Source organism: Pezoporus wallicus, unplaced genomic scaffold, assembly GCF_028554395.1.
Source record: "Pezoporus wallicus isolate ANWC-B61680 ecotype Strahan unplaced genomic scaffold, APGP_CSIRO_Pwel_v1 contig_3486, whole genome shotgun sequence".
Classification (NCBI taxonomy): domain Eukaryota; kingdom Metazoa; phylum Chordata; class Aves; order Psittaciformes; family Psittacidae; genus Pezoporus; species Pezoporus wallicus.
This window is the reverse complement of record NW_026642292.1, coordinates 5059423-5082845: the sequence shown is the minus strand read 5'-3', so window position 1 is coordinate 5082845 and position 23423 is coordinate 5059423. Positions and strand designations below refer to the sequence as shown.

Genomic DNA, 23423 nt, shown 5'->3' with positions numbered 1-23423 from the left:
AGAACTAGTTTCTCTATTCAAAACATCAGCCTAGCTATCGGAACATAGTTAATTATTAAATATGTGTGTATGATCAGGACACCTGACTTTGCCGAGCAGGTTAGCAGAGTGTACTGCTATTTAAACAGATGAGAGAAGGAAAACAGGTTTATAAATTTATTTGCAATGTTTTGTTAGGCTAAGAAAAATAATGTTCTTGCTACCTGCACATTGATGCAGTTTCCAGTTTCAGTGCATTCCAGATTTAATCTAAAATGTCAAGGATCTTGGATCAGAGAATTTTGCTTTTAGTAATTTCATTTTCAGCAAGTCTGCAGAGTACAACCGTACTTTCAGAATGGAAGAAGTGTGGTGACCAGGAATGTGAGAGTAAGTAAAAAAGTTTGTTGTCATTTTTAAAAGGAGTCTATGGTGTATGTGCAGTTGCTACAAACCATAATGTTTAAATCAGCAATGAAACAGGCTGAAAATTAGTAACCACAGAAAATGTTTGTTATCAATATAGTAAGTTTATGAGCAATAGGCTTAAACTTTTCAAACAAAACCAGAAAAAAATACTTACCAGATTGCGTTGTGTAAGTACATAAAGATCAAAGTTCAGTGAAAATACTCTTGAATGGCTGATTTTTCTCGAGTTTTCTCAAAACGGGCCGCACAAAGCACCTTTAAAGTATTTTAAACTCATTCTTTACAGGTACAAAATAAATGAAAAAAAAAAAAAAAAAAGGTAGGCTCTAGGCTGAGAGAGAAAACTGTATGCCTTGGGTTCAGAGTACATTCAGAGCCCATTCTGCAAAACTCCAGGATTTTATACTGCAAGCGGAATGTTTGTTTTTACAAAAGACCCTGACAGTATACCTTCTTTACTTATTTTTTTCTTCTTCAATATGAACTAAGAGCAGTGAGTAGTTATGCAGTTCCTGGAGAGTGACAGCTCTGTGTAAGGTGGAGCCACTGAATCACAAGTGGGCAGCAATAAACAATGCCCCATTTATTATCTGTTGATTACCATTGTGAAGCCTGTCATAATCATATGTAGTTGAAACTGTTTCTAAGCTGCCTCCACTGGTCTGGCAGCCTCAACTGTTACTTTTTCCATATGGACAGCTTACCTTGAAGTGGAAGAGATAGATTGGTGATGGACTCTTACAGTCAGCCACACTGACTTCAGTCTGGATGCTCAGAGAAGTCTGTCTTTGTAGAACACTGTATGGAATGGGCTCCAAACTGACCAGAGTACATGAGTAGTGGTGGTTTCTGTGGGGAGGCAGGGGTGAAGACAAAGAGAATTTGAAGTCATTCAAACTGAATTGGAAACTTTGTTTTGACAACATGTTTAAGGTTTATAGTGCTTAAACTTACTTATTTTCTTTATAAGATAAATGTATTCAATATAGAGGACAAAATCCCTGAAATATTTACTAGATTTAACTTAGAATTTCTAAAATATATAAACATGCCTGGGAAATATTTTTTAGCTGTTTAGATCTGGGTTTAGTACTTGAATGTGCTAATTCTCCACATGCATTTAGGCTTTGAAAGCTTTGTTGAATAAGGATGGGAAAACTTCCTTATAGGACAAGTATTTTCCTCCCTGAAAGAAGACAGGATAGGGCTGCTTTTTGCTTGATGATATAAATGCATTAGCCTCAACAAAGCACATTGATGTATTAACAATTTTATGTTTGTTACAATGATGTATTAACAATCATGTTAATAATTGTAAACAATGTAAACATATAAACAATGATGTTAATACAATGATGTATTAACATTTTAATGTATTTATATATATTAGACTTCTTCAGTAACCTATCTGACTTATGGCTGCTATACTTACTTGTTTCATTCTTCCTACATACTTTTCCAGCGGGAATGAGCAGAGTTCATGCCACTACAGACTACTTAGGGCCTGACTGCCGGTATCTTAACTTCAAAACAGGGGAAGAGATAATCGTATACTCCAAACTTTCAAGGAAAAATGAAAACTTGTGGATAGGAAGTGTAAGTACTTCAATCTGAAAGACTTTTCCCATAAATAATTTAGCTAGTATAATAATAGCATAACAACTGTGGTCTGCTTGCTTCTGGGAATCTTCCATCTCTTCTGTAATATTAACCATCAGTTAATATTATAGTCAGTACAGTATTTGGGAGATGGGTCACTGTTGTCATCTGTATATAGAAAGGTAAAATCAAATCTTGGCAAAGATCACCCATGGAGAAACAAAGTCAGGATCAGAATCCAAGTGTTCTGTCTCCTTCCTTTAAGCATTTGGCTATAACAATTTAATCTGGTTCCCTTAAAAACATTCAGGTCTATCAGGTCAGGTACCTACCTACAGGTCTGTGAGTAATGTTTTTCAGTCATTTAGTCAGCAATCCAGTACTAGGACCTGACTTCATAGTTCAGTGCCCAAGGAAAGTTCACAGAGAAGTTATGCATATTTAATGATTTGGAACAACTGACAATGTACAAACAATGTATAATGTAGAACAGCCGTGTAGTTATGCTATAGCTAAGAAGGAATAGATGCATTGATCCAAATCCAACTGCTAGTAAAACTGTGCCAGTCCTTCAAACCTAGAAGATACTGGTAAACTTTTTTTTTTTGTAAATGATCTATCACATTTATTGTGTAACGATGAAATTCTGTCTTCCTTTTTTTCACCCAAGAATATCTTTGCAGGCACCTCACTATTCTTTGCTTTCCAAGTTGCATTCCTCTATTTAAAAGCTGTGCGCAATGGTTTGATGTAAAGCTGGTGGTTGGTTGTTAGGTTTTTTGTTGGACTGACTCTTACTTGATTCTTCTGTGCATTATCATGAACTTTCTGTGGTGTTGCCACCTTCACTGCCATTTTCTCTTCAGCTGGCCTCACACCTGAATTTCATATCCTACTTTTCTTGTAGCTTGTTATGGGTCATGACTTATCAAGGCACATTTTTTCTCCCCCTTGAGTCAATGGCAAATTTGTAGCCAATTTTAGTAGAAGCTGGCTGAGACCATCTGTGCTCACAACACTGTCTTCACTTGAAGCAGTGCTAAGGCTACTGGTTTAGTTCTGGCAAACACGTGTTCGTTAATACAGAAAATAACAGTATGGATTAATATACTTCCCTTTGCTGTCTGAACTGGCAATGGAACACTTCGGTGAAGGAAAAATAAACCAGTCTTTTGCCCAAACATAATTAAGTGGTTAGGAAGCAGCCCTATAAACTTAGCGTCTATTCATGCTTTTCTAGCATGAACGCAAGCACCTACCATACTTATCACTGAAGCTCAAATGTCCTCATTCCTTTTATATTTTTTATAGAAAGGAAAGGATTTTGGATATTTCCCAAAAGATGCTGTGAAGGTTGAGGAAGTTTTTACTGTGGAAGAAGTTGAAGTGCTCACTAAGGTAAACCAAGATCACCAGATTTTCCAATGTCATTCACAGCAATTGAAAATCTAATATCCAGGTAGAAATTAAAGTGTTAATGCGCATTTTATTTCAGATAAATCAAAACATGTTTTTTCATTATTGTGCCATTTGCATGTTTATTGTTATTTAAAGTAATTTTTATCTAATAAATCATAACTACTAGGAATAATATAATTATTTACAGGCCTTTGTGTAAAGTTATATGCATGTATAACTATACAGACAGAAAAAGAATAAAGATATTGCTGTGCTACATGGAGCTGTAGAAAATTACAAATGAAGACACTTTAAAAGTTGATATTGTTCTTTCAGGAAACTGATTTTCTTTGTCTTCATGGACATAAGTACACTTATGAAAATGAAAACAGTGCATTACATGATCACAACAAAGAAAGAGAATATTCATCATCTGATGCAGAATCAAAGCTGCATGAAAATGAACTCTTCAAGTATACAAGAGAATCTATGCAAAAAGAAGAAAAGGTTGAATCAGTTTCTGAAAATGATTCCAAGGAATCTCACACTCAGGAGGAGTCTGTAAGCAAAGAGTTGTTTATGAAAAATGAGAACAGAAGAGATGATACTGAAAAGCCAGAAATGCAAAACAGTTTCCCAGTAGAACCCATTCCAACTCGGTCTAGCTGGATTGCAGGATGGTTCACCACAGAAAATAAAAATGGAGAGCCCTTAAAAGCCATTACAGAACCCTTAGGAGAAAATACCTACCGAAGCAGAAAAATAATGGTAACTGCTGAAAATGATTTACAGGAGTCAAATGAGAAGGAGGAACAAGAATCCCCAGCATCTGCTTGGTTTCAAGGTGGACTGACAGATTTCCTGTATTTTGGTGAACAGAATGTGGATGTTGGTTTGGCATCTGAAAAAAATTATCTACAAATCCATGATGCTTCTGGTGTGCCTGAACTTTTCAATAATGAACAGGAAACAGCAGTGACAGAGTTACTGACAGAAGAAAAGAGTGAAAGCCAAGAATCTGGATCAAATTGGTTTAATTTGGATTTAAGTAATGTTCTTAATTTTGTCCATGCTGAGAAAGTTGCAACTGCTGTGCAAGAGCAGCAAAGCAGAGAAACACAGGATGAAGCAAATAATAATGAAGTGCAGACTTCAGAACAGAAAGAATCAGACATGGAAAAAAAAACTAAGGAGATGGTTAAAGCAGTGATGGGTGAAGATGATAAAGAGAATTATGCACAAGAAATAATAGATTCAAACATGCCAAATCCTGGGGAGATAGCAGCAAGTGTGCATACTCTTAATGACACCAAAAGCACAGAATTATTTTTTGATATGCCAACAGGTGACAAAGAGAAGCCAATTGAACCTTATGGTTCAGAACAAGACTCGGTATCAGAAAGCCAACTGCTGAAAGACACTGAAGCTAAAAAGAGAAATCAGGAGTCAGAAAGTAAATATGGACAGTCAGGTTGGTATACAAATACCTGAAATAGATTTGTTAATTGTAACACATATATATATTATAATCAGCAGGGATTATCATAGGAGAATTGTGATCCCTCAGACAAAAAACACAGATGAGAAGCCTGGCATAGCTGAAGAACAGAGCCATTTCTTTTCTTTCAGTCATTTTGCAGACATACAGTTCAACAGCCAAAGAGAAACGAAGGGCAGAGTTTGCAGGATGATGTGTTTTTTAGTGAAGAAGCCTTTCAAACTGAAAATTATGGTAACATATTACAAGGAAATAGTAACAGAGCAATGAAAGTATAAGTAAGTCAGAGAGCTAGGGAGGAGCTGTCTGAAGATACAGGTGCAATTCAGGAAAGCAATCTGTTTTGCTCACTAGCTGTACAAAACACTGAACACAGTAATGAAAAAGCAAAATGTTTTGTCGAATTAGTTTAGCAATAGTGATGTTTCACAAATGCATCACTATTAACCCCAGCTGGTAACTAAGCCACTAACACAGCTGCTTGCCTGTTCCCCTCCAGCCCCCTGTGAGATGGGCAGAGGAATTGGGCAAAGACAAATCCTGTGTGTTGAGATAAAAACAGTTTAATAATTGAAATAAAGATAATGATGAAAAGGGAGATAACAGGGAGATAACAGGGAGAAAGGAATAAACCCCAGTAAACACAAGTGATGCACAGTAGAGTTGCTCACCACCTACTGACCCATGCTCACCCCACCCCTGAGCAGCAATTGGTGGCTCCTGGCCACCTTTCCCCAGTTTCTATACTGAACACTACTTTCTGTGGTTTGGAATATTCCTTTGGCTACTTTGGGTCATGCTCCCTCCCGGCTTGTTGTGCCCTTCCTCGCTGGCAGGCCATGGGAAACTGAAAAGCCCTTGACTTTGAGTAAGTACTGCTTAGCAACAACTAAAACATCAGTGTGTTATCAGTATTATTCTCAGACTAAAGCCAAAACACAGCACTGCACCAGCTAAGAAAAATAACTCTATCCCAGCAGAAATCAGGACACTGTTGAAACAGTAGTGCAACCTGAAGCATCTCAGAGACAATACGTACCCTTGTTTAGATTCCAGTGCTGAAAAAAATGTTTCTAAGAGTAGTGAAAGTCAGGAAAATGCCAATATAAAAGGCTACTGTAATGAACTGTCTCCAAAGATTCTCTACATTTACTTTCAAAATTAAATTTTTAAAATAAGAGTGAAAATTGGAACTCATCTACAGGGAAAATAAAATATGGAAACCATTAAAAGAGTGTAAAGGAAAACCCCAAACCCATACTTGTGTATTCAAGAATCTGTAAATTCAGAAGGCAAATTACTAAGCTATAGAGAAATACTAAGAACTGCAGATAATCATTTGGGCATCAAGACAACTCTATGTGTTAATGAACCAACTGACTCTGGAAACATCTAAGAAAGTCAAAGCAGTCGAATGCTGTTTGAAAGCCAGTTACTCTTTTTGTCTTTTGACTATTGGACTATTTGTGGCATCTTTGGCCAGTACTGTCGTGAAGCACAGAATTAATCAATTTGTTAAAAAATGAATCAATCTGTAAATGGTATTTTTTTGGAAGCAGTACTTTATTGGCTTCAAGAAATTTACTCCAAATCACTAAAACTGAGGCAGCAAGGTGCCTTCAGTTATACTTCCCCGTGAACATGCCTGTGGTTTCTTGTATTTCGCAGTGAAGTTTGTTATCTTGTGAGAAGTTGTTAATCTTTAATCTTACATGGCATATTTAATTGTTGTTTTTGTAAAGGTTTTCCCAGTTGTATTTGGGATAATGTAAGAAAGAGACCTACTAACCCTGAACAGGGAATCTACAGGCTAATTATCAAAAATAAGCAGATGTTTTCTTGAACAAGTTTTGCTTTTAAGCTTTAGCTTTATCTTTCAAAGTTTGTAGAGCCCACTATTTGAACAAGTATTTCTTAAATCATAAATCTCTAGCATATTTTTTACTCTCATGTAGCACTCTAGTGTTTGCCTTTGAGGAAAATATAAGCAAAAAATGAAAATCTTGGTAGAGGTTAATATCTCATAAAAGTGTGTCTAAATTGAATCCTCTGAAAATAAGCATGATTTCCCTTCATAACTATTTGCAGGAGTAGGCAGTAGAAGAAAGCTACTAGAAGAAGCACCAGAGAAGGAATATGAAATGAATGCAGCCGCAGTCAGTGAAGGCGGCAGTGACCGATATTCAAAAGCAATAGTGATTCCTTCAGAAAATTCTGAAGAAAAAATGGACAGTTCAGTAGCTGACTCTCCACTTGATGTTGAAAAGCCCTTCTCAGATGCCATCCAGAACTATGTCCCAAGTAATGGTAAGCATTAAGTTTCTTAACTGTAAGAAAAATATATTTGCAGTATTAAAAGCAGTTGTAATGACATTGACAATTGTCATGTAAAACCATTTTTTTTTTTCCTCCTCTTTTTTTTTTTACATATGAACAAACCAGGAGGCTGGGTGTATCAGATACTTCTGTGCTTGAATGATCTTGAGATCAGGGAATCAATCAGATCTGTATTTTTGGCCGTAACAAGTGCTATGAGAAAGGTAAGAATTCTTCATGTTATAGTATTGATGTTAATGCAACATTAAGCCAGTTACTGCTTATGTTCTGCAACAAATCTCCTAAAAAAAAAAAAAAAAAAAGAAAAGAGCCTTTTAAATAAACCCTTTGCAGTCCCCTTGCTTCTGGGGGGTATGCTAAATGAGAAAGAACATGAAAATTTAAGGTTAGCTGTAATTCATCTGCCTCTGTCACTGGTACTGCAGAATCCGATGGCCTCAGTGTGTTAGTTTTTTCATATAACAGCCATGAAACACCTCGGTGGTCAACATACCAGCTTTTTGTTGTTTCTGGTTTTGTTTTAATGAAACTCACAGCTCCCTCTAATTCCCATGACAGTACTCATTAGATTTGCTTGGACTTAGAAAGTTCAGGTTAGGATGAGTAAAATAACCAGAATACTTCCACTGTCTTTAAAAATTTCAAAGCCTTCATTCCAAACATCCCCATAGTTCAAAACTGCATAAAAAACTTGTCTAAGCAAATATATGCAACACAAAATGGGATTATGAGTGCTATGGGGATGTCTTAAATATCAAATATAGGGACAGAGTGAAGGTGGACTTTAATGGACATAAACTGCACAAGAAACAATGCTGTCAGAGGTGTGTGAGGAAAAGGAGACAGTGTTGCACTGTCATCTCTAAAAAGGAAAGTCATATCAGCTAAAGTGGTATATGGTAAACTTAATTTTGTTACTTTGGTTTGACTGGTAACTAACCACCACATGAATTTGTTCCTGATTTCCAGTATCAAATTCTATAGATTCTGGCTAAATTTTGCAACCAAGGAGACAAAAACTGAAGAGCTTTGCTTTGTTCTCCTTATGAACTGGATTTCGATGATCACTGATAGTTCACTGCTATCGTTCTTGTATTGTTTGACACAGCTAAAAAAGCCACTTCCACCTTCTACCGATCACTTTCTCTTAGGTGGTACCAGCTTTTCAGGCAAGACACTCAACTCTTGCACTGTGAATATTCTGTTAGCATATCTTAGAAAAGGGGGGAGGGGGGGGGAACAAAACCAAAACCAACCAACCAAACAAAAAAAGTGCAGTTAAGTACAGGTAAAAACTTAACAAAATAAATACGATATCAGAACAGTCCTAGTGAACGAGATGAGAAGACCCCGCTGCTCTGTGGCACTACAGCTGCTGTTTCTCGCATCTTTCCCTGCATTTGTGTGCCAGCTGCCCCAGTACGATCGATTTTTCACAGAGAACTCAGCCCAAACCCTCGCCGAGCTCCTCCCGAGCAGGTCCGGTCGGGCAGCAGCAGCGGCCGCGGCCTCCCGCCTGCGCGCAGTGAGGAGGCCGCGGCTGCACCCTGATCCACCTGCGGCCCGCCCCGCCCCGCGCTAGTGCGAGCTCGGGCTGCCCGCCTCTTGGGGTGGCACGTCTACCGCTCGTCAGGCCAATCCCGAGCCCAGCCAGCAGCGTTTTACTTTTGTGAAGGGCTGCTGCCGCCCGGGTACGCATGGACGCGGCAGGTGCCGAAGGGAAGGTGAGTATCCCTCCGCGTAACTTTAAGGAGGAACAGGAGTAGGGTCGGGGCCAGCAGGGCAACGTCAGTAGCAGAATAAGGGGGGGTGGGGTGCGGTGGCTGTACGCTGAGGGCAGCTGTCGGTCCTTCTCGTCGGAGTGTGAAGGGCAGAGTCTGGCGGGAGGGGTCCCGGAGACTCAGCGGCTCCCTAGATCCGCAACACAGCCGAACCCGGCTGTGCCGGGAGGACGACGGCACCCCTGAGGCGCACCTGCCCCCGGCCCTGCCGGCTCCGTAGTTTGAAGCCGCGGCCAGAGGCACCCCCGCTCCCGGTGGAAGCAGGGCCGTGAGGTCCGGAGGCTGCTGCCCCCGTCGCCCTCTCACCTCACTCGGCAGTAGTATTTCCCGCTCCGTTCCCCCCCGGCGGCGGTGTTGCGCCACCATTCCTGTCGCAGTGGTACAATCTGCCGACCCCTTCAGGTTCTCCCGGCTTCTCCCACCTGTGGCCGCGCTGCTCCCCTCCCCTTTTCCGTCTTAGCAGTGGTCTTTCCTTCCTCCCCTTCCACCCCGGTAGTGGTACAGGCCGGTTGTCAAGCGGGTGGCCGGAAGGAGCCGCACGGCGGTAGGCTCGTGCCGCCCGCGGCAAGATGGCTGCTGGCGGTCGAGGCGATGGTTTGGATGTGACCAGTGCGAGCTTATGGCTGGGCCTGCGGGAGAGCGCGCAGCGATACTGCGGGTTGGCCTTGGAAGGGGCGCGCAGGGTGAGCCGGAACACACTTCCGCCCGCGGCTGGCTCCGGCGCACCTGAGCCGTAGCTGGGGTCTCGCACCGCGGCCCTCGGCTTTGAGGGGAACGGCGCTGTCGGGGGTGGCGAGGGGCCCAGGGCTGATAGAAACGGACCCGCACCGTCAGGTGTGGCGCAGAAACCGCGTGAGCCGGGGAGCGCCTTGGCGGTGTGTGTCGGGGCCCAGCAGCCTGCCGAGGGCTGCGCAGCCGGGAAGTGGAGGTCGGGACAGGATCGGGGCTGAGCGGCCCCTGCTGAAGCTTTCCCCGGGAATGCCAGGTTGGACGAAACCTTGGGTGACATGGTTTAGTGTGAGGTGTCCCTGCCCATGGCCGGGGGGGTGGAACTAGATGGTCTTAAGGTCCTTTCCAACCCTGACTATTCTATGATTCTATGAAAGAGCCAAACCAGTGAAGCAGAAGCTCTCTGATTTCACCCCCACGCACACAAATCTAGATTAAGTCTTTACAGTAACACATTTCTTAAGCACAGGTCACACGGAGTAAACGTGAGCTACATTAAGCAGGTGTTTGAACAAATAGTGATATCTATCTACAAATAAATTGTGAGTGTATTTAAGTGTTTAAATGTGTTAAATCATTTGATTGTTTGGTGTGTTATTTTAGGATGAAGGTGGGCGAGGAGATTTTCATACCAAGCAATTTTTCTACCACTTAATCATAAAATACTTATAAATAAATACTTATTAGTACTGATTCTTCTAACAGCGAAGTGTGTAGACCACATGAAGGAGAACTTGCCCTAATTGGATAATTAGTGTGTTCAGAAGGAAAAGTTTTCAGAGCTTTATCTCATCATCATATCTTGTTGGAAGTTTTTTTTTTTTGCTTCACTTGGTATATGTGTAATTTAAAAACCAAAGGTTTCTGTTATAGTTTTCTCAGAATTTTGGAAAAAAAATAGGTGTGCAAGCCTTAGATGTAAACTAAGCCAACGTATAATGTCTATTTCTGTTGAAAGTATTAACCTCTTTTCCTTTAGTTGAAACTTTTCACTTTGTTTTTCAGGCTGTGGCTTCACTGCCAGAAGATATGAGACCTGGTCCTGATCTTTATGGTTTTCCGTATGAAATAGTGATTTGTGCTGGCATTGCTGGAGCCTTTACAGTTCTTTTGTTCCTGTATAGAAGTTACCAGTCGGTAAGTGTCATGGTTTAACTCCACCTGTCAGCTAAGCCTGGTGCAGCTGCCTTCTCACTCACTCCCCCTGCATTGGGATGGGGGAGAGTCTTGGAAGAGTCAAAGTGAGAAAACTATGGGTTAATATAAAGGCACTTAATGGGTAAAGCAAAAGCTGTGAGTGCAAGCAAAGCAAAGAGTTTATTCACCACTTCCCATTGTCAGGCAGGTGTTCAGCATCCTCAGGAAAGCAGGGCTTCATTATGTGTAACAGATACTTAGGAAGATAAACGCCATTATTCCTAATGTTCCCCCCTTCCTCCTTCTTCTCCCAGCTTTATATGCTTAGCATGATTTTATATGGTGTTAGGGTATCCCTCTCGTCTGTCGGGGTCAGCATTCCCTGCTGCATCCCCTCCCAACCTCTGCACCCTCAGCCTACTCACTGGTGAGAGCAGAAAAGGCCTTGACTCTGTGTAAGCACAGCTCAGCAGTAATGGACACTTCCTTCCCTGTGTTAGCAACACTGTTTTCAGCACAAATTGAGAAGAGTCCCATAGTATCTCCTATAAAGAAAACTGACTGTATCCCAGCCAAAACCAGCAGTGTTAAAATCACATGCAGATATGTAGAGTGCATTAATGATTTGAATTGAATGGCTTGAATTGAATTCACTATTCTTTTCAAAATATACAGTGTTTCAGAGTTTTAAATCTGTTGTGATTGAATTTAGAAACCCTCTAAAGGAGAAATTGAGAAGTAGCTTGTTTTGTCAAGACAGTAAGCATTTGGACAGGTACTGAGTGACTGCTATCATTAGAGCAAATGTAATGAAACTTGTAATAAGGCTTCTTTTTTTCTTCCATTTTTAATTTCTGCACCAGACTTTCAAAGTCAGCCTTTAAGTTATTTCTCTGGGATATAGAGGTCTTCCCTAGGGAAGAGATGAGAGGATGCTGTGTTACAACTTTACAAAGTTTCTGTAGGTTCAGCCAAGTTCTGCATCTCTTGTCCAGGCTATTTGTGACAGATTTTGTCCCACAGTTTGTTAGATTTTTATTCTAGGGCACTAGACCCCATGTGGCAGCTGCAGATTTGGCACTTCCCACCAAGGTGCATTTGGGCAGGATGCCCATCAAGTAGTACCATGACCCCAGCTCTAACTGTTAAGTATTATAACATGTGGGTTTTTTTTTTCCTCATAGGAAGTTAAGTCTGAGCTAGCAAGTGGAGCTTCCCCTTTCCTCCCCTTTTCTACTCTTTTGGCTATGTATGTGCACTACCGTTTTGTGTTGACAGTCATGGTTATATGATGACTATACAGAGGTGTATTATAAAAGTGATCCAGGTGACAACTAACCTCCTTTCCCCTCTTCTGTCTAATTAGAATGGGAGAAGGACAGGGCAAACATAGCTATGGAGGGGACAAGAGCAGAGGATGCAGACGCCCATTTTAACAGCACCCTGTACTTATCTCTCTTTTTCTTTTTTTTTTAAAGTTCCAAGGTTAAACTGATCATGGAACCACAGCTTAAAAGATTACTTTTCAGATACTATGGAAGAGTAATTGATCAAACATTTTCAATATTTATTCTTTTTATTTCAGGTTAGAAGTCGACTTTATGTAGGTAAGCTTATTTTTCATACTGTTGTTTGGGTTTTTTTTTGTGTACGACTTTTTGGTTGGTTGCGGGGGGGGGGTCCTCCTTTGAATTATTTGAGTGTTGCAACACTTAACTGCATATTTGTTTTGGTTTACTTTGGGATTTTTTTTTGGTTTTTTTTTTAGGAAGGGAAAAACAGTTTGCCGATAAAATTGCTGAACTAGTTGAAGACAAATGCAAAATTCTTGAAAAACTCAGCCTTTGCAAAAAAGAGGTAATGGTCCTCATTTATTGCTTTCAGATGTGTCACAGAAATAGGCTCATTTATCTAAGTATTAAATTTATCCAAAAGTAAGACGTTTAAAGGCTTTCAAAGTGATTCTTCAAATGCTTTTTCCTCTGAGTGCCTTTAAGTGCAATTAATTAGAAAGTTCTGCCTTTAATTCTTAATACAATATATTTCACTGGAAGGAACTTCAAAATGGCTTTGTTTTATGGCACTGGGATCATCTAACAGGACTAAGGCATTCCTGAATTACAGCAAGGTGCATTTGTGAATATTTAGGTGGTTGCTATGTTTCAGACTGGGGCATCATAAATTAATATTGTTGTTTCAGCCAATTCTTTACATACATTCTGACATAAAATATTTCTTTTCAGTTTGAAGATTTAGAATTGTCTCTGAAGGATGGTAATGTTATAAAAGAATCAACAGACACGTCTTTTTTTGAGGTAAAAAGATAAATAGAAATTGTAATTTCCACAGCTTAAGTCAGTTTTTCAGGAAAATGCCGCCCATACTAAAAAAAAAACAAAACACAAAAGAAAAACAAATAAGCAAAAAAAGCCAAACAAAGCACAAAACCCCTTGTTTTGAGAGCATTGTTATTTTAGTCTTGGATTACTGAAAATGACATAAGTAAGACATTTAAATTAAGACAAGTTGTTTTAGCAATTGCATTAAAATAATTGATGCTGGAGCAAATGGCATGTTAGACAATATTTATTTTTTAAAAAATTAAATTGTTTCTAAGAGAGCGAGTAGTGCATGAAGTATTTTTTTCTCAAATCTGGCTGAATTAATTTATATTTTATAGGCTACTGGAGCACAGTTGTAAACAGAAATTACCACTACATTGTTTATATTGCCCAAACTGAGAGTATATTTGTAAAAGAGTTCAAAAAAAGTGAATCAAATGCCTAGTAGGCTCTGTGAAATTTATGTAATTGAAAAGCAAATAGATTTATTTCATTCTGCACCTCAGATCCTATAAAGCTGATTGTTACAGGGTTTGTTAACATGTAAGAGTCTCTAGAGTACTTTGAAATTTACCCTTGATATAGTTAAATTTGTTCAATATACTTTGCTGTCATATTTAAAACATACTTGTCATGTTCATATGTAATTAATGTCAAATATTTTATTTTAACTGTCGAAACAACTGGATTTAGGAAATGCATGAAAAACTGAACAAGTCAAACTTGGAACTCAACCAAGAAATAGAGAATTTAGAAAAAGAACTGGAAGAAGAAAAATCAAAGCAATCAAAAAATGATAGCTTGGTAAGAATAAATGGAATCCTGTTTGTGTTACTATTTATTAAAAAAATATACCACAATACAAATCTCAGTGGAGAAGACAAATAAATCTCTTTGGGTTTGTTTTTTTTTTTGAAACAAAAAATATGTTTCCCATTTTGTGTCCCTTCATAGTCCTTGTGGCATATCAGAAAAATGACACCCAGAAAGGAAAATAATCAAAAGATGAGATCTGTGTTTACTGATTTGGCAGTAGAACCTTCTCAGTTTGAAAATTAAAATAACTTTATTAATTGCCTAGACCTTTTCAGTCAAATCTGTGGAAGAAGCTATATGACAACTAATAATTTTCAGGTGGCTGAAAGTGAGGAGAGAGTGGAGTCTTTAGAGAATGAAGTAAAATCTCTCCAATCACAGATTGATGAGGTATGTACAGTCTTCATAGTTTCTGTTTTCCAATCTTTACCCTATCTGTTTTCCATGTAGTTACTGGTGGGGTCTTTTTGGTGGTTTGTTGGTGGATTGCTTGAGTTGCTTTTTTCTATTCAGGGTGCAGAAATAATGTGCTGTATAAACCAAGACTTTATAAGGCGTAGTACTTTTGTGTGGCTTGATTTAGCAACTTTGAATTTCATATAATGATCAGCAGTTACTGGGAAGCACAGTTACCTTGTCTTTGCTTTCTTACTCTGCAATGATACATAGTGTTGCAAAACTAGAATCAGCAAAAATTGTTGAAATTGTAGGGAAAATCTGAGAACATGTTTATAGCACAGCTAGAGAACCTAAGAATAAGTCAAATAATACCATCATGATCTCATTTATATATTCACCTATAGTGTTTAAATAACACACCTTATTTCACTTTAGGCCAAGTCCACCCTAAAAGTATATCAGATTAATACAGAGAGACTCAAGACATCTGTTCAAGATGCAGAAGATGAAAACTGTCATCTCCAGGAAAGTGAAAAGCAGGTAGGTTCTTCCTAGGTGTCCTTAGAATACTATATTTTCTTATAATACTATAAATACAGTTTCTCCAAGGAGCTTGTCCTCAGATGTGTTTGTTAATCCCCGTTGTGTGTTCTGCTAAAAGAAATGACGAAGAGGACGTGGTTTTAAATTGATTTTATGTTGGAATAACTTTGTCTGAAATAGTCATGTTTTTAAAGAAGATTAATGATTAGAGTCTGTGGGGAAGCACACATAGATTTCAGTGAGAAAGAGAGCATATGGTAATGTAAGACTGATAAGAGTTTTGCTGAGACATGGAGGAAAGAAGAAAGATTTGAGCAAGTCCACAGCTAGGATCCTCTATAAAGGCACAGAGAAAATGTTTATAGTTGATCTAAAAAAACAAAAGAAACTAAGAAATTGCAGAGTATGCAAAAGGCAGGTAAAAAATTTACTGTAGTGTCACTATGCATGAATTAATGGAAAGACAGATAAGTAGTACAACGGAACAGAAAGCTCTGTTACTTCCCAAATTTTAGCTCTTAATTTTCTTCAGTGCTGTAGCCAGATCCCAAAGCTGATTATTTAAAATGTTCAGCATAAGCAGTACTTGTCCTGTGCATTAACAGGTTTTACGATTTATTTTTTTTTCCTGACAAAAAAATATTCTGTCTGGACATTAAATATTCCATGGAACGTTCTTGGTATTTTGAGGGTTTTGGTTGGGGTGTTTTGGTTGGCTTGCTTTGGTTTATTTGGGGCATTTTCTGTTGTGTTTTGTTTGTTTGTTTGATGGATATGTGCTTGTTTTCCTGATCTCCTTTTTGTCTGAATGCTAATATGATAGATACCTTTGGGAGGGAGAGTGGGGGGAAAAGAGTAGAAGTACAGGCCTGTTGTGTTTTAGAAGTCATAAAAAGCTGGGGAGTGCTTTGGTCTTCTCTATCAAAACATTGTACTTATTAGACTTACTGATTCAGGAGGGGAAAAAATGGTTACTGGAAATAAATTTTCTGCAGGAGTATTTCAGCTCTGCAGAACTGTGTTATCTGTAAAACTTCCTAATTTTTTCTAATTTTAGAAGGAGTACATGTGTGTATCTATGAAAAAAAAAAGGGAACACAATTTTATAAGATGCTGTGAGTGGAAAACCACTAGATTTGGGTGTTATCACTGTGAGATGAAGTTGCATAAGAATTATTTTCTTTCAGGAGTCTTTTCCACTTAATCTGTGCAATGTTTTTGTTAGTTTCTGTGGGGAGGAAGGGGCTGGTCTTGGTTGGTTATTCCAGATGTCACTGTATACTTATGTAAAGCATTTTGAGAAGCAGTACACAATTTTCATAGGGATTTTTTGTGTGTGTGTTTTTTCTTTGGTAATTTATTGGGTTCCACAAGAAAGAAGAGATTTATTTTTGTGCATGTGAAAAGATTCTTCATCTTTTATTAAAAAATAGTACTTGGAGTAAGACAATTACTCTACAGTTTACAGATACTCAGGTGGGTTAGGGGTGGGGGCATGGAAATAAGTAAACCCAACTCCTGGGATGTAATTACTAGGTTCCTAGGTAAAAAGAGTAAGATTTTTTGCACTCCTTCCAAGTAAAATAGCCTGGGCATAGTTGCTTAATCACATTATTTAGGAAAAATAACTACACTTTGCTGTAAACTGAGCTTTCTTGCATTTGTTTAGTAATGTGAGAACATTTGTGTATGTTGTATTTTGCTATGCTTTCTAGCAGATAAATAACTTGATAAGACTTGATGGAACCTGATAGGGGAAGAAGGGGAGGTATTTGGTTTGCTTATTTGTATTCGCTTTTATGAGGTTGTTCTAAGCATGTGAAAGTCAGTTTGCTATATTAGAATACCTGTGTCCCTTTTTTATTTTTCTTTCTTACTTTTTTTTTAAAGATGGAATTTCACTTGTGCTCAAAAGGTAACAAAGGTGTTACTTGTTCACAGAAACTAGAGTACTTTCTTCCTCTGTCCATTTGCACTAATGGGTCATAATCTTCTGGCACATCATAGCTTAAACATTCTAACAGATGTGCTGTCTCAGATTTATGATGTGTCAGAGAGAGGATTGGGCCTTTTAGTTTGAACAAGGGAACTGTTAATGAACTCCAAACTTTCTGTGCTTTGTTTTTTGCAGGAACATCAAAAATATATATTGCTTTTGCTTATTGCAAATCCTTGCTGTTTCTCTGTATTGAAATTCTTACAGGTACATAAAGTCATGGGTATTTATTTTCTCTTTGGCTTCATGATGAAGGAATCTCTTAAAGTTTAGCTTCCCTGTGAGGATGACAGTTAATGAGAAAAGTAGTTGCCTGTGTACGTCTTCTAAGCAGTATTAGCGTAAAGAGTATTTTTGATTTATCTGTAATAACGTAGTTTGCATGAGGCTGCAAATTCATACATGGCTTTGACTGCATGAAAAGGTGCAGTTGTCTGCCAAGTGGGGTTCACCCAATTCTAGTCACATGTTTTTTGGTTTATGCCATCTAGTTTATCTTTGATTAGTGTTCAGGCTTGCTTGTCTATTTGCATGGCAGTTCCCCTGTTTAACTACCATTTTCTGGTTTTATTTTTAGTATAACTGGCTGTTGTCGCTCAACCTAGTTATTCCTTTCTGTACATTCACTGCTTTCAAATTGGTTGCCTGTTGTGCAATTTTCTACAATATTCTTTTGACTCTTAGGCAAATTTTTTTGTGCTGTACCCCATGTTTTTGTACTGCATGTTTTGTTTTAACAGAAATTTGCTTCAGTTCAATTTTATTCTCACAATATGAAGGCATGGTTCAATTAGATAATATGTTGCAGTAGTTATTTTTAATGATCTGGTGCTTAAGTGCACTAATCCTTTTACTGCTGTAAAGTATTTTTGTGAAATGAGATTTTTCTAGGGAATGTCTAAAATATAACCTTGGCATTTACTTGTCTTTTTAGTTAACCACAGTTAGTTACAAAGATACATACTAGCAGGTGTTGAATACATGCAGTTGCTGTGACTTTCTTTAACAGGAAACCTTTTTTAAAAAAGAATTTTAAAAATCTAAAATCTAAAAGGTATGGACAAGACTAGAAGAAATCATAGAATTGTTTGGGTTGGAAGGGACCTTAAAGATCACCTAGTTCCAAACCCCTGCCATAGTACAGTTTTACAATTCATATGAATTTAAATAGCTTCCTAAAAAGCTTCCTGGTTTTCCTGACCTTTCCAATCTTTACCAGGTTAAAAAGACCCAGGTAGAATTTCACAAGTGTGTGTGCATATTGGAGAATGAGTGTTCTCTCCATCCATTCCCCAGTGTTTGTAGCTGTTACACAAATTGTCGCTATTTTATATCCATTGCTTTTGTCACATCAGGGTTTTTAAACTGAGTGGAATATTAACTGAACTGTTCTTACAAACGTTTAAAAATATCCTAACAACTAATTACAGGGGAGAGCTGTTGCAGATAAATCAACTGGACAATAACATTAAAGTCTTACTTTTCAACTCTCAAGGTTTAACTGTCTTCTGTCTTGTAGTCTTATCTCTGTTAATTCTTACTGATGGGTGAGAGGTTAAAATTCTGCTTATGTACAGATAATATAGATAACAAGCTCAAGTACTATTCATCCTTGACTCTTGGTTGTGATAGACAATCAGTGCTAATCTGCTGGTTTTCTTTTTAGCTTTTACAAGAAGCTGAAGGATGGAGTGAACGTTTTAGTGAATTAAATGAACAAACTAAGATGCTCGAGTCTTCTAAAGCAGATATAGAAGAAGTACTGAAAAATAAAGAGAGTCAAGTCAAGGTAAATTATGACAGCTAGCATTAAACTAAATTATTCAGACTGATGCTAATAAAGGAGTTCCAAGAAAGTCTAACAAAGTCTCCTTGTCTAAGTATGCATTAAGCTGTTCTGGGGTTTTGTTTGCTGTCTCCATCCTCTAATGTCTTGTTTGCTGCTAAACAGAAAAGGTTGCTTAGCAGCACAATGCAGCAGTCGGATAGCTTTGGAAGCACATTAAATAAAGAAAAAACTTTCAGCTCTGATTGAGTATTTGCTTTTTTTTGTTGTTTTTTTTTTATTTGGAGCTGAGAGTTGGGGGTGTATTCTTACATGTGTGTGCATACGTCATGTACCTGCTAAGCACATATGTGCTTGGCTATTTGAAAGTTCACAAGGACACACCTGTTGACCTGCAGGTGTATGTTGCCATAGAAGAAGTCATATCAGACATCTAGGGGGGGCTCACTTAATCTACAAAGGGACTAAATAAAGGACAGAACTCCTAAAAAAGTAATGGTAACTACATTTTCATTGCTGGTATTTATGTTACTCCTTGTGTTTTGTTGGGGGCTTTTTCTTAGTCGCTAACACAATACTTACTGAAGATGAAAGACTGGAGTTCAGCAATAAGAGAAGATGATGATGCTGAAGATAATCATTGGGACACAGATATAAAGGGTGAAACAGAGAATGGAGAGCATTTAGGTATGGTTTGTATAGCTTCTCATATTTTATTTAATAGATGTTCTAGAAATACAGAGCTAACAAACTTCCAGGAAAGTTGAAGGATTAGCTTTGTAGAAGTCAGATATTCAAAACTCAGATGTTATTCGTGTCAAACAGTTAAGTGACAGTTGGACACCTTCAGAATAACAACCTATGCTACTATTTAGTAGTGTGTGGATATAGCTAAAGCATATGCATTGCCATAGAGCAATGTAAAGACTAAGTGCTCAGTCTCTTGCAGAATGACTAGCCTATATTAGTATTAAGAAGTGATTCTCAAGCATTTGTAGATGGAAATCTAGCTTTCATTTCTTCTTGAAGTTCTCTCAGCAATAGCACTGAGGGTCCTTAGAGCCTAATTTCTGCTTCCTTGTCCTTATGCAGGCGTTACTTGTTTCACGCAGTATGATAGCACTGGAATCAGATGAGCATAGATGTGGGTCCCCTCAAAATAGCAGCACAGAAAAGCCTTTCTCTCACCTTTTTCTTGCTGCAGCTTCTTTTTATGCTGGTGCTGATTATTCCATAAGGCATGTCACAGTAAAACTTACAGTGTGTATTCAACATCTTACTTTTAGTATGAGCATTCTAAGTCTGATTGATTGGCAATTGATTGGCAAACAAAGCACTAAAATACAAGCATAGCATATCCAAACACACACACTGCTTTTTGTTTTCTTCTTTTTCCTCAAATCTGCTATGCCTCTCATGATATCTTGAAGAATTCTTTATTATAAAAGCAAGCTCTGTCACAAACCTTTTAGTACTTTTTATGTGATTTATTCTATTCTGTCAATCAGATGATCAGCAAAAACGAACTGTGAAGAAATTGATCTATGCTGCAAAGGTATGTGATTTTTAAGAAACAGGGGAACTAGAGGGAACATATGCATTTTTGGGGGTAAGTTTAATTGCATATAGATCTCAGTAGCGCAGAGTTCAGCATCTTTTACTGTTTAATTAGATATTTTTTCATGCAAAGTTTCTGGTAATCTTAAAGTGCTTAGTTTTTGATTGTTTTTTGTTTGATTTTATTTTGATTGTAGTTAAATGCTTGTTTAAAGACCCTGGAAACAGAAAGAGATCAAATGTATTCAAAACTGTCTGATGAAAATAAAGCTAAAGGAGAACTTACAGGTAATTAAACGTTGTTTTGCCTTTAAATTTAATAAGGTGCTGCTTTTGCAAAGTGGTGTTACAGACCAGAACTGTTACTTCCAGGAAAAACTGAATTAAGCTTACATTAATAGTTCTACTTGATTTTTAAAATGCCTGTTTGAGTTTAAGTTGCTTAGCTATTTTAAGTATTTGATTTTAGAGGTAAAGCAATTGAAGTTGCTGAAGCACTTCATAAATTTTGTTGTACTCTGCTGGAATATTCTAGAACATGATAGTTATAAGTCTTAAAATAAATGGACAAAGTTGTTAATAATTATATAATACCTTCATTGCAAAATTTCTGGACATAGTGGAGTTTTAAATCTAAATTTTAAAACCATCTGTTAAAAATGGTAGCTTGTTATTAGTTTGTAATGAATGCAAGCTCAGTACTTCTTAAAATCCCAAATGCTGCATTTAGAGAATTGTACCTGAAAGCATCTTGCTCTGGTTTTTCTTTTGTTGTGTAGAACATACTGAATTAAACCTTATGAAATGAAAACACTGCCACTCTGATTCAAATTAAAACCTGTCATTAGCTATTACTTTTATAGATAACAACCAGCAGTGTAGCCGTCACATTTGAATGTACTATGGCTTGGTTTCTGGGTGATGAAATGCTCTGTACAACTGTATTTTTCAGTTTTTGATAATACTTTAAACTGAGTCTTTGTGTTAGTGTGTTTCCCAAATTGATTGTAACTCTGTCCTATAAAGGTATTCAAACTTACTTTAAGCATTCTATGTTTCTTGAGAGGCATAGAAATAGTAAATAGGAAAAGAAACATGACAGATTTCAATTTGGAAAGATAAGGTAGTTAGGGTAGTAGCTCTTCAGTTACTCAGTAAGACCTGTAGGTAAATCTGCAAAAAGTGTATGATAGTACCGATTTTACTTCTGTAGCAGAGTAATCACAATAAGAGCCCTAAATGGAAATTTATAATACTGTTTTCAAAGAAGCTATGCAATTTGGAGCAAAGGCTAGATATAAGCTCAGATATGCACTAATATAGTATTGCTTATATTATTAAATCAACATAGGATCAAAGAGTTTTGCAGAATCCTAATGTACTAAAATATTGCAAATATTTTGATTTTGTAAATTATGCATTATCCTAATAATGATTATTTCTAAATTTGACAGAACGTATAGAACATCTTCAGAGTCAACAAGCTTCCTTGCAGTCTGAAAACGAACATTATGAAAGTGAAGTTCAAAAGCTTCAGCAGAAACTTAAAGTAATGACTGAACTTTATCAAGAAAATGAAATGAAATTACACAGGTGCCAGTTCCTCTTTTTATTTTCAATGTTTACTCTTTGATTTGAATGTAACTCTTTTCACTTGGGTTGCTAAAAATTACTGAAAATTTGAGTACTGCTTTCCAGAGTTTTCTCGACTGTGAAGATCCTATGAAGTTGTACATGAAGTTACATGACGTTTCAGCTTCATTTACGTTTGTGATCACAGTAATATTATAGAATTTGTTTCCGTTAAAGTAGTGGTATATTATTTGGGACTTTTCCACAGTGAGTACAGTACAGAAACAAAGATAAAACAAGGAGTAACAAATTTTTAATCTGTGAAATAAAGGGTAAAGTTTGATTATTAAGGTGGGAAAGGTTGATTATTTTTATTAAATTATTGACAATAATAAATTTTATTTAAAATATTACTTTTTATTAAATTATGTAGTAAGGCTATCAAAGTTGCTGAAAGAATGCTAAACAGTAGCTGTTTGTGAGGTGTATTTTGTATAGTAAAGAGAGCTGGTAATGTCAGCAGAGGAGGGGTGCTCTTATAAAATTAAGCTTAGAATTAAAACATAGGCAAGCTGTTTTCAGTAAGCAACACAGAACCCCTGTGAATCAGGCTTTCCTCACCAAGGAGGATAGAATATGAGGGCTGTACTATCTGCCTCCCAGTCAGGATGATCATAGGAAATACGACTTACAGATTGAAATCAGAAATAAGTTAAGCTCTAGAAATAAAGTTGGGATAGGACATGTAATAACCTTCAGAAGTGTGTGTGTGTTTGTGTATGGGGAAGGGAGTGAGCAGCATACACCATTTTAGGGTGCAGTGGTAGAACTACAGTTGTACTAGCCAGAAATTATTTCTTCAAGGAGCAGACATGATCGTGAAGGCAGCAAGAGAAGCAGCACAAGTCTTGATCCTGTACTGAGCAGTGTGCAGGACCTTTTTAAGTATTATTTTCAGTAATCTGCTCTGAAATACCTATGTTTGTATAGATATTTAACATCTTTTGTAGACGGAGCAAAACCTAGAAATCCACTCCATTAACATTCGAGTTTTTAAAATGCAGGGGGTAGTGGGAAGGAACCTATTAAAAAGAAGCAATGATGGACAGTCAGAAACGAAAAATGTTAGCAGACTGTGTGGATGATATTTAAAAATACCACACTAAAGCTCAGCAAATGTATGCTGCTTATTGAAGATTTTAGAAACGCCAAAATGAGATAGCAGAATAAAAGGGGCTATTAGTATTAATAAGGCATCTTTTAAAAACAAGGGAAATAGAAAAGTGGGAAATAAAGATCGAGTAGAAGTTTATATCATATTCAAAAGATCCATTGTTTAGATAGTTTGATTATGAAGGACTGCTGTTTACAGGAAAATGACCAGCTTACCTGTTCAGGGCTGTATGCAGCAGTAGCATCCACATGTGTTCTGCAGAATTGCCTTGTGCGTATTCTGTGGTGTGGAATGTGGGGTTTCTCTTCTGTAGTGTCCAGTAAGGCATTAAAAAGAGAGACCTGTAAAGAA

The 23423-nt window shown here is 37.6% G+C and overlaps 1 protein-coding gene across 3 annotated transcripts in view; it reads left to right on the top strand.

Moving 5' to 3' along the window:
• Positions 1-221: 221 nt before the first annotated feature.
• MIA2 (MIA SH3 domain ER export factor 2) overlaps positions 222-23423 on the top strand; it is a 35345-nt gene continuing 12143 nt past the window's right edge. For 2 of the 3 annotated variants that reach the window (XM_057428491.1, XM_057428489.1), the window contains exons 1-18: positions 222-369; positions 1871-2004; positions 3319-3405; positions 3742-4876; positions 6992-7210; positions 7346-7443; positions 10756-10887; positions 12473-12494; positions 12656-12744; positions 13131-13202; positions 13923-14033; positions 14364-14435; positions 14880-14984; positions 18650-18772; positions 19333-19456; positions 20278-20324; positions 20524-20614; positions 21781-21919. In XM_057428491.1, coding sequence (XP_057284474.1) covers positions 255-369; positions 1871-2004; positions 3319-3405; positions 3742-4876; positions 6992-7210; positions 7346-7443; positions 10756-10887; positions 12473-12494; positions 12656-12744; positions 13131-13202; positions 13923-14033; positions 14364-14435; positions 14880-14984; positions 18650-18772; positions 19333-19456; positions 20278-20324; positions 20524-20614; positions 21781-21919 — 2915 coding nt within the window. In that variant the 5' untranslated portion in view covers positions 222-254. Of the gene's footprint in view, positions 370-1870; positions 2005-3318; positions 3406-3741; positions 4877-6991; positions 7211-7345; positions 7444-9527; positions 9705-10755; positions 10888-12472; positions 12495-12655; positions 12745-13130; positions 13203-13922; positions 14034-14363; positions 14436-14879; positions 14985-18649; positions 18773-19332; positions 19457-20277; positions 20325-20523; positions 20615-21780; positions 21920-23423 lie in introns of those variants that run through there. The other variant, XM_057428492.1, reaches the window with a different exon arrangement.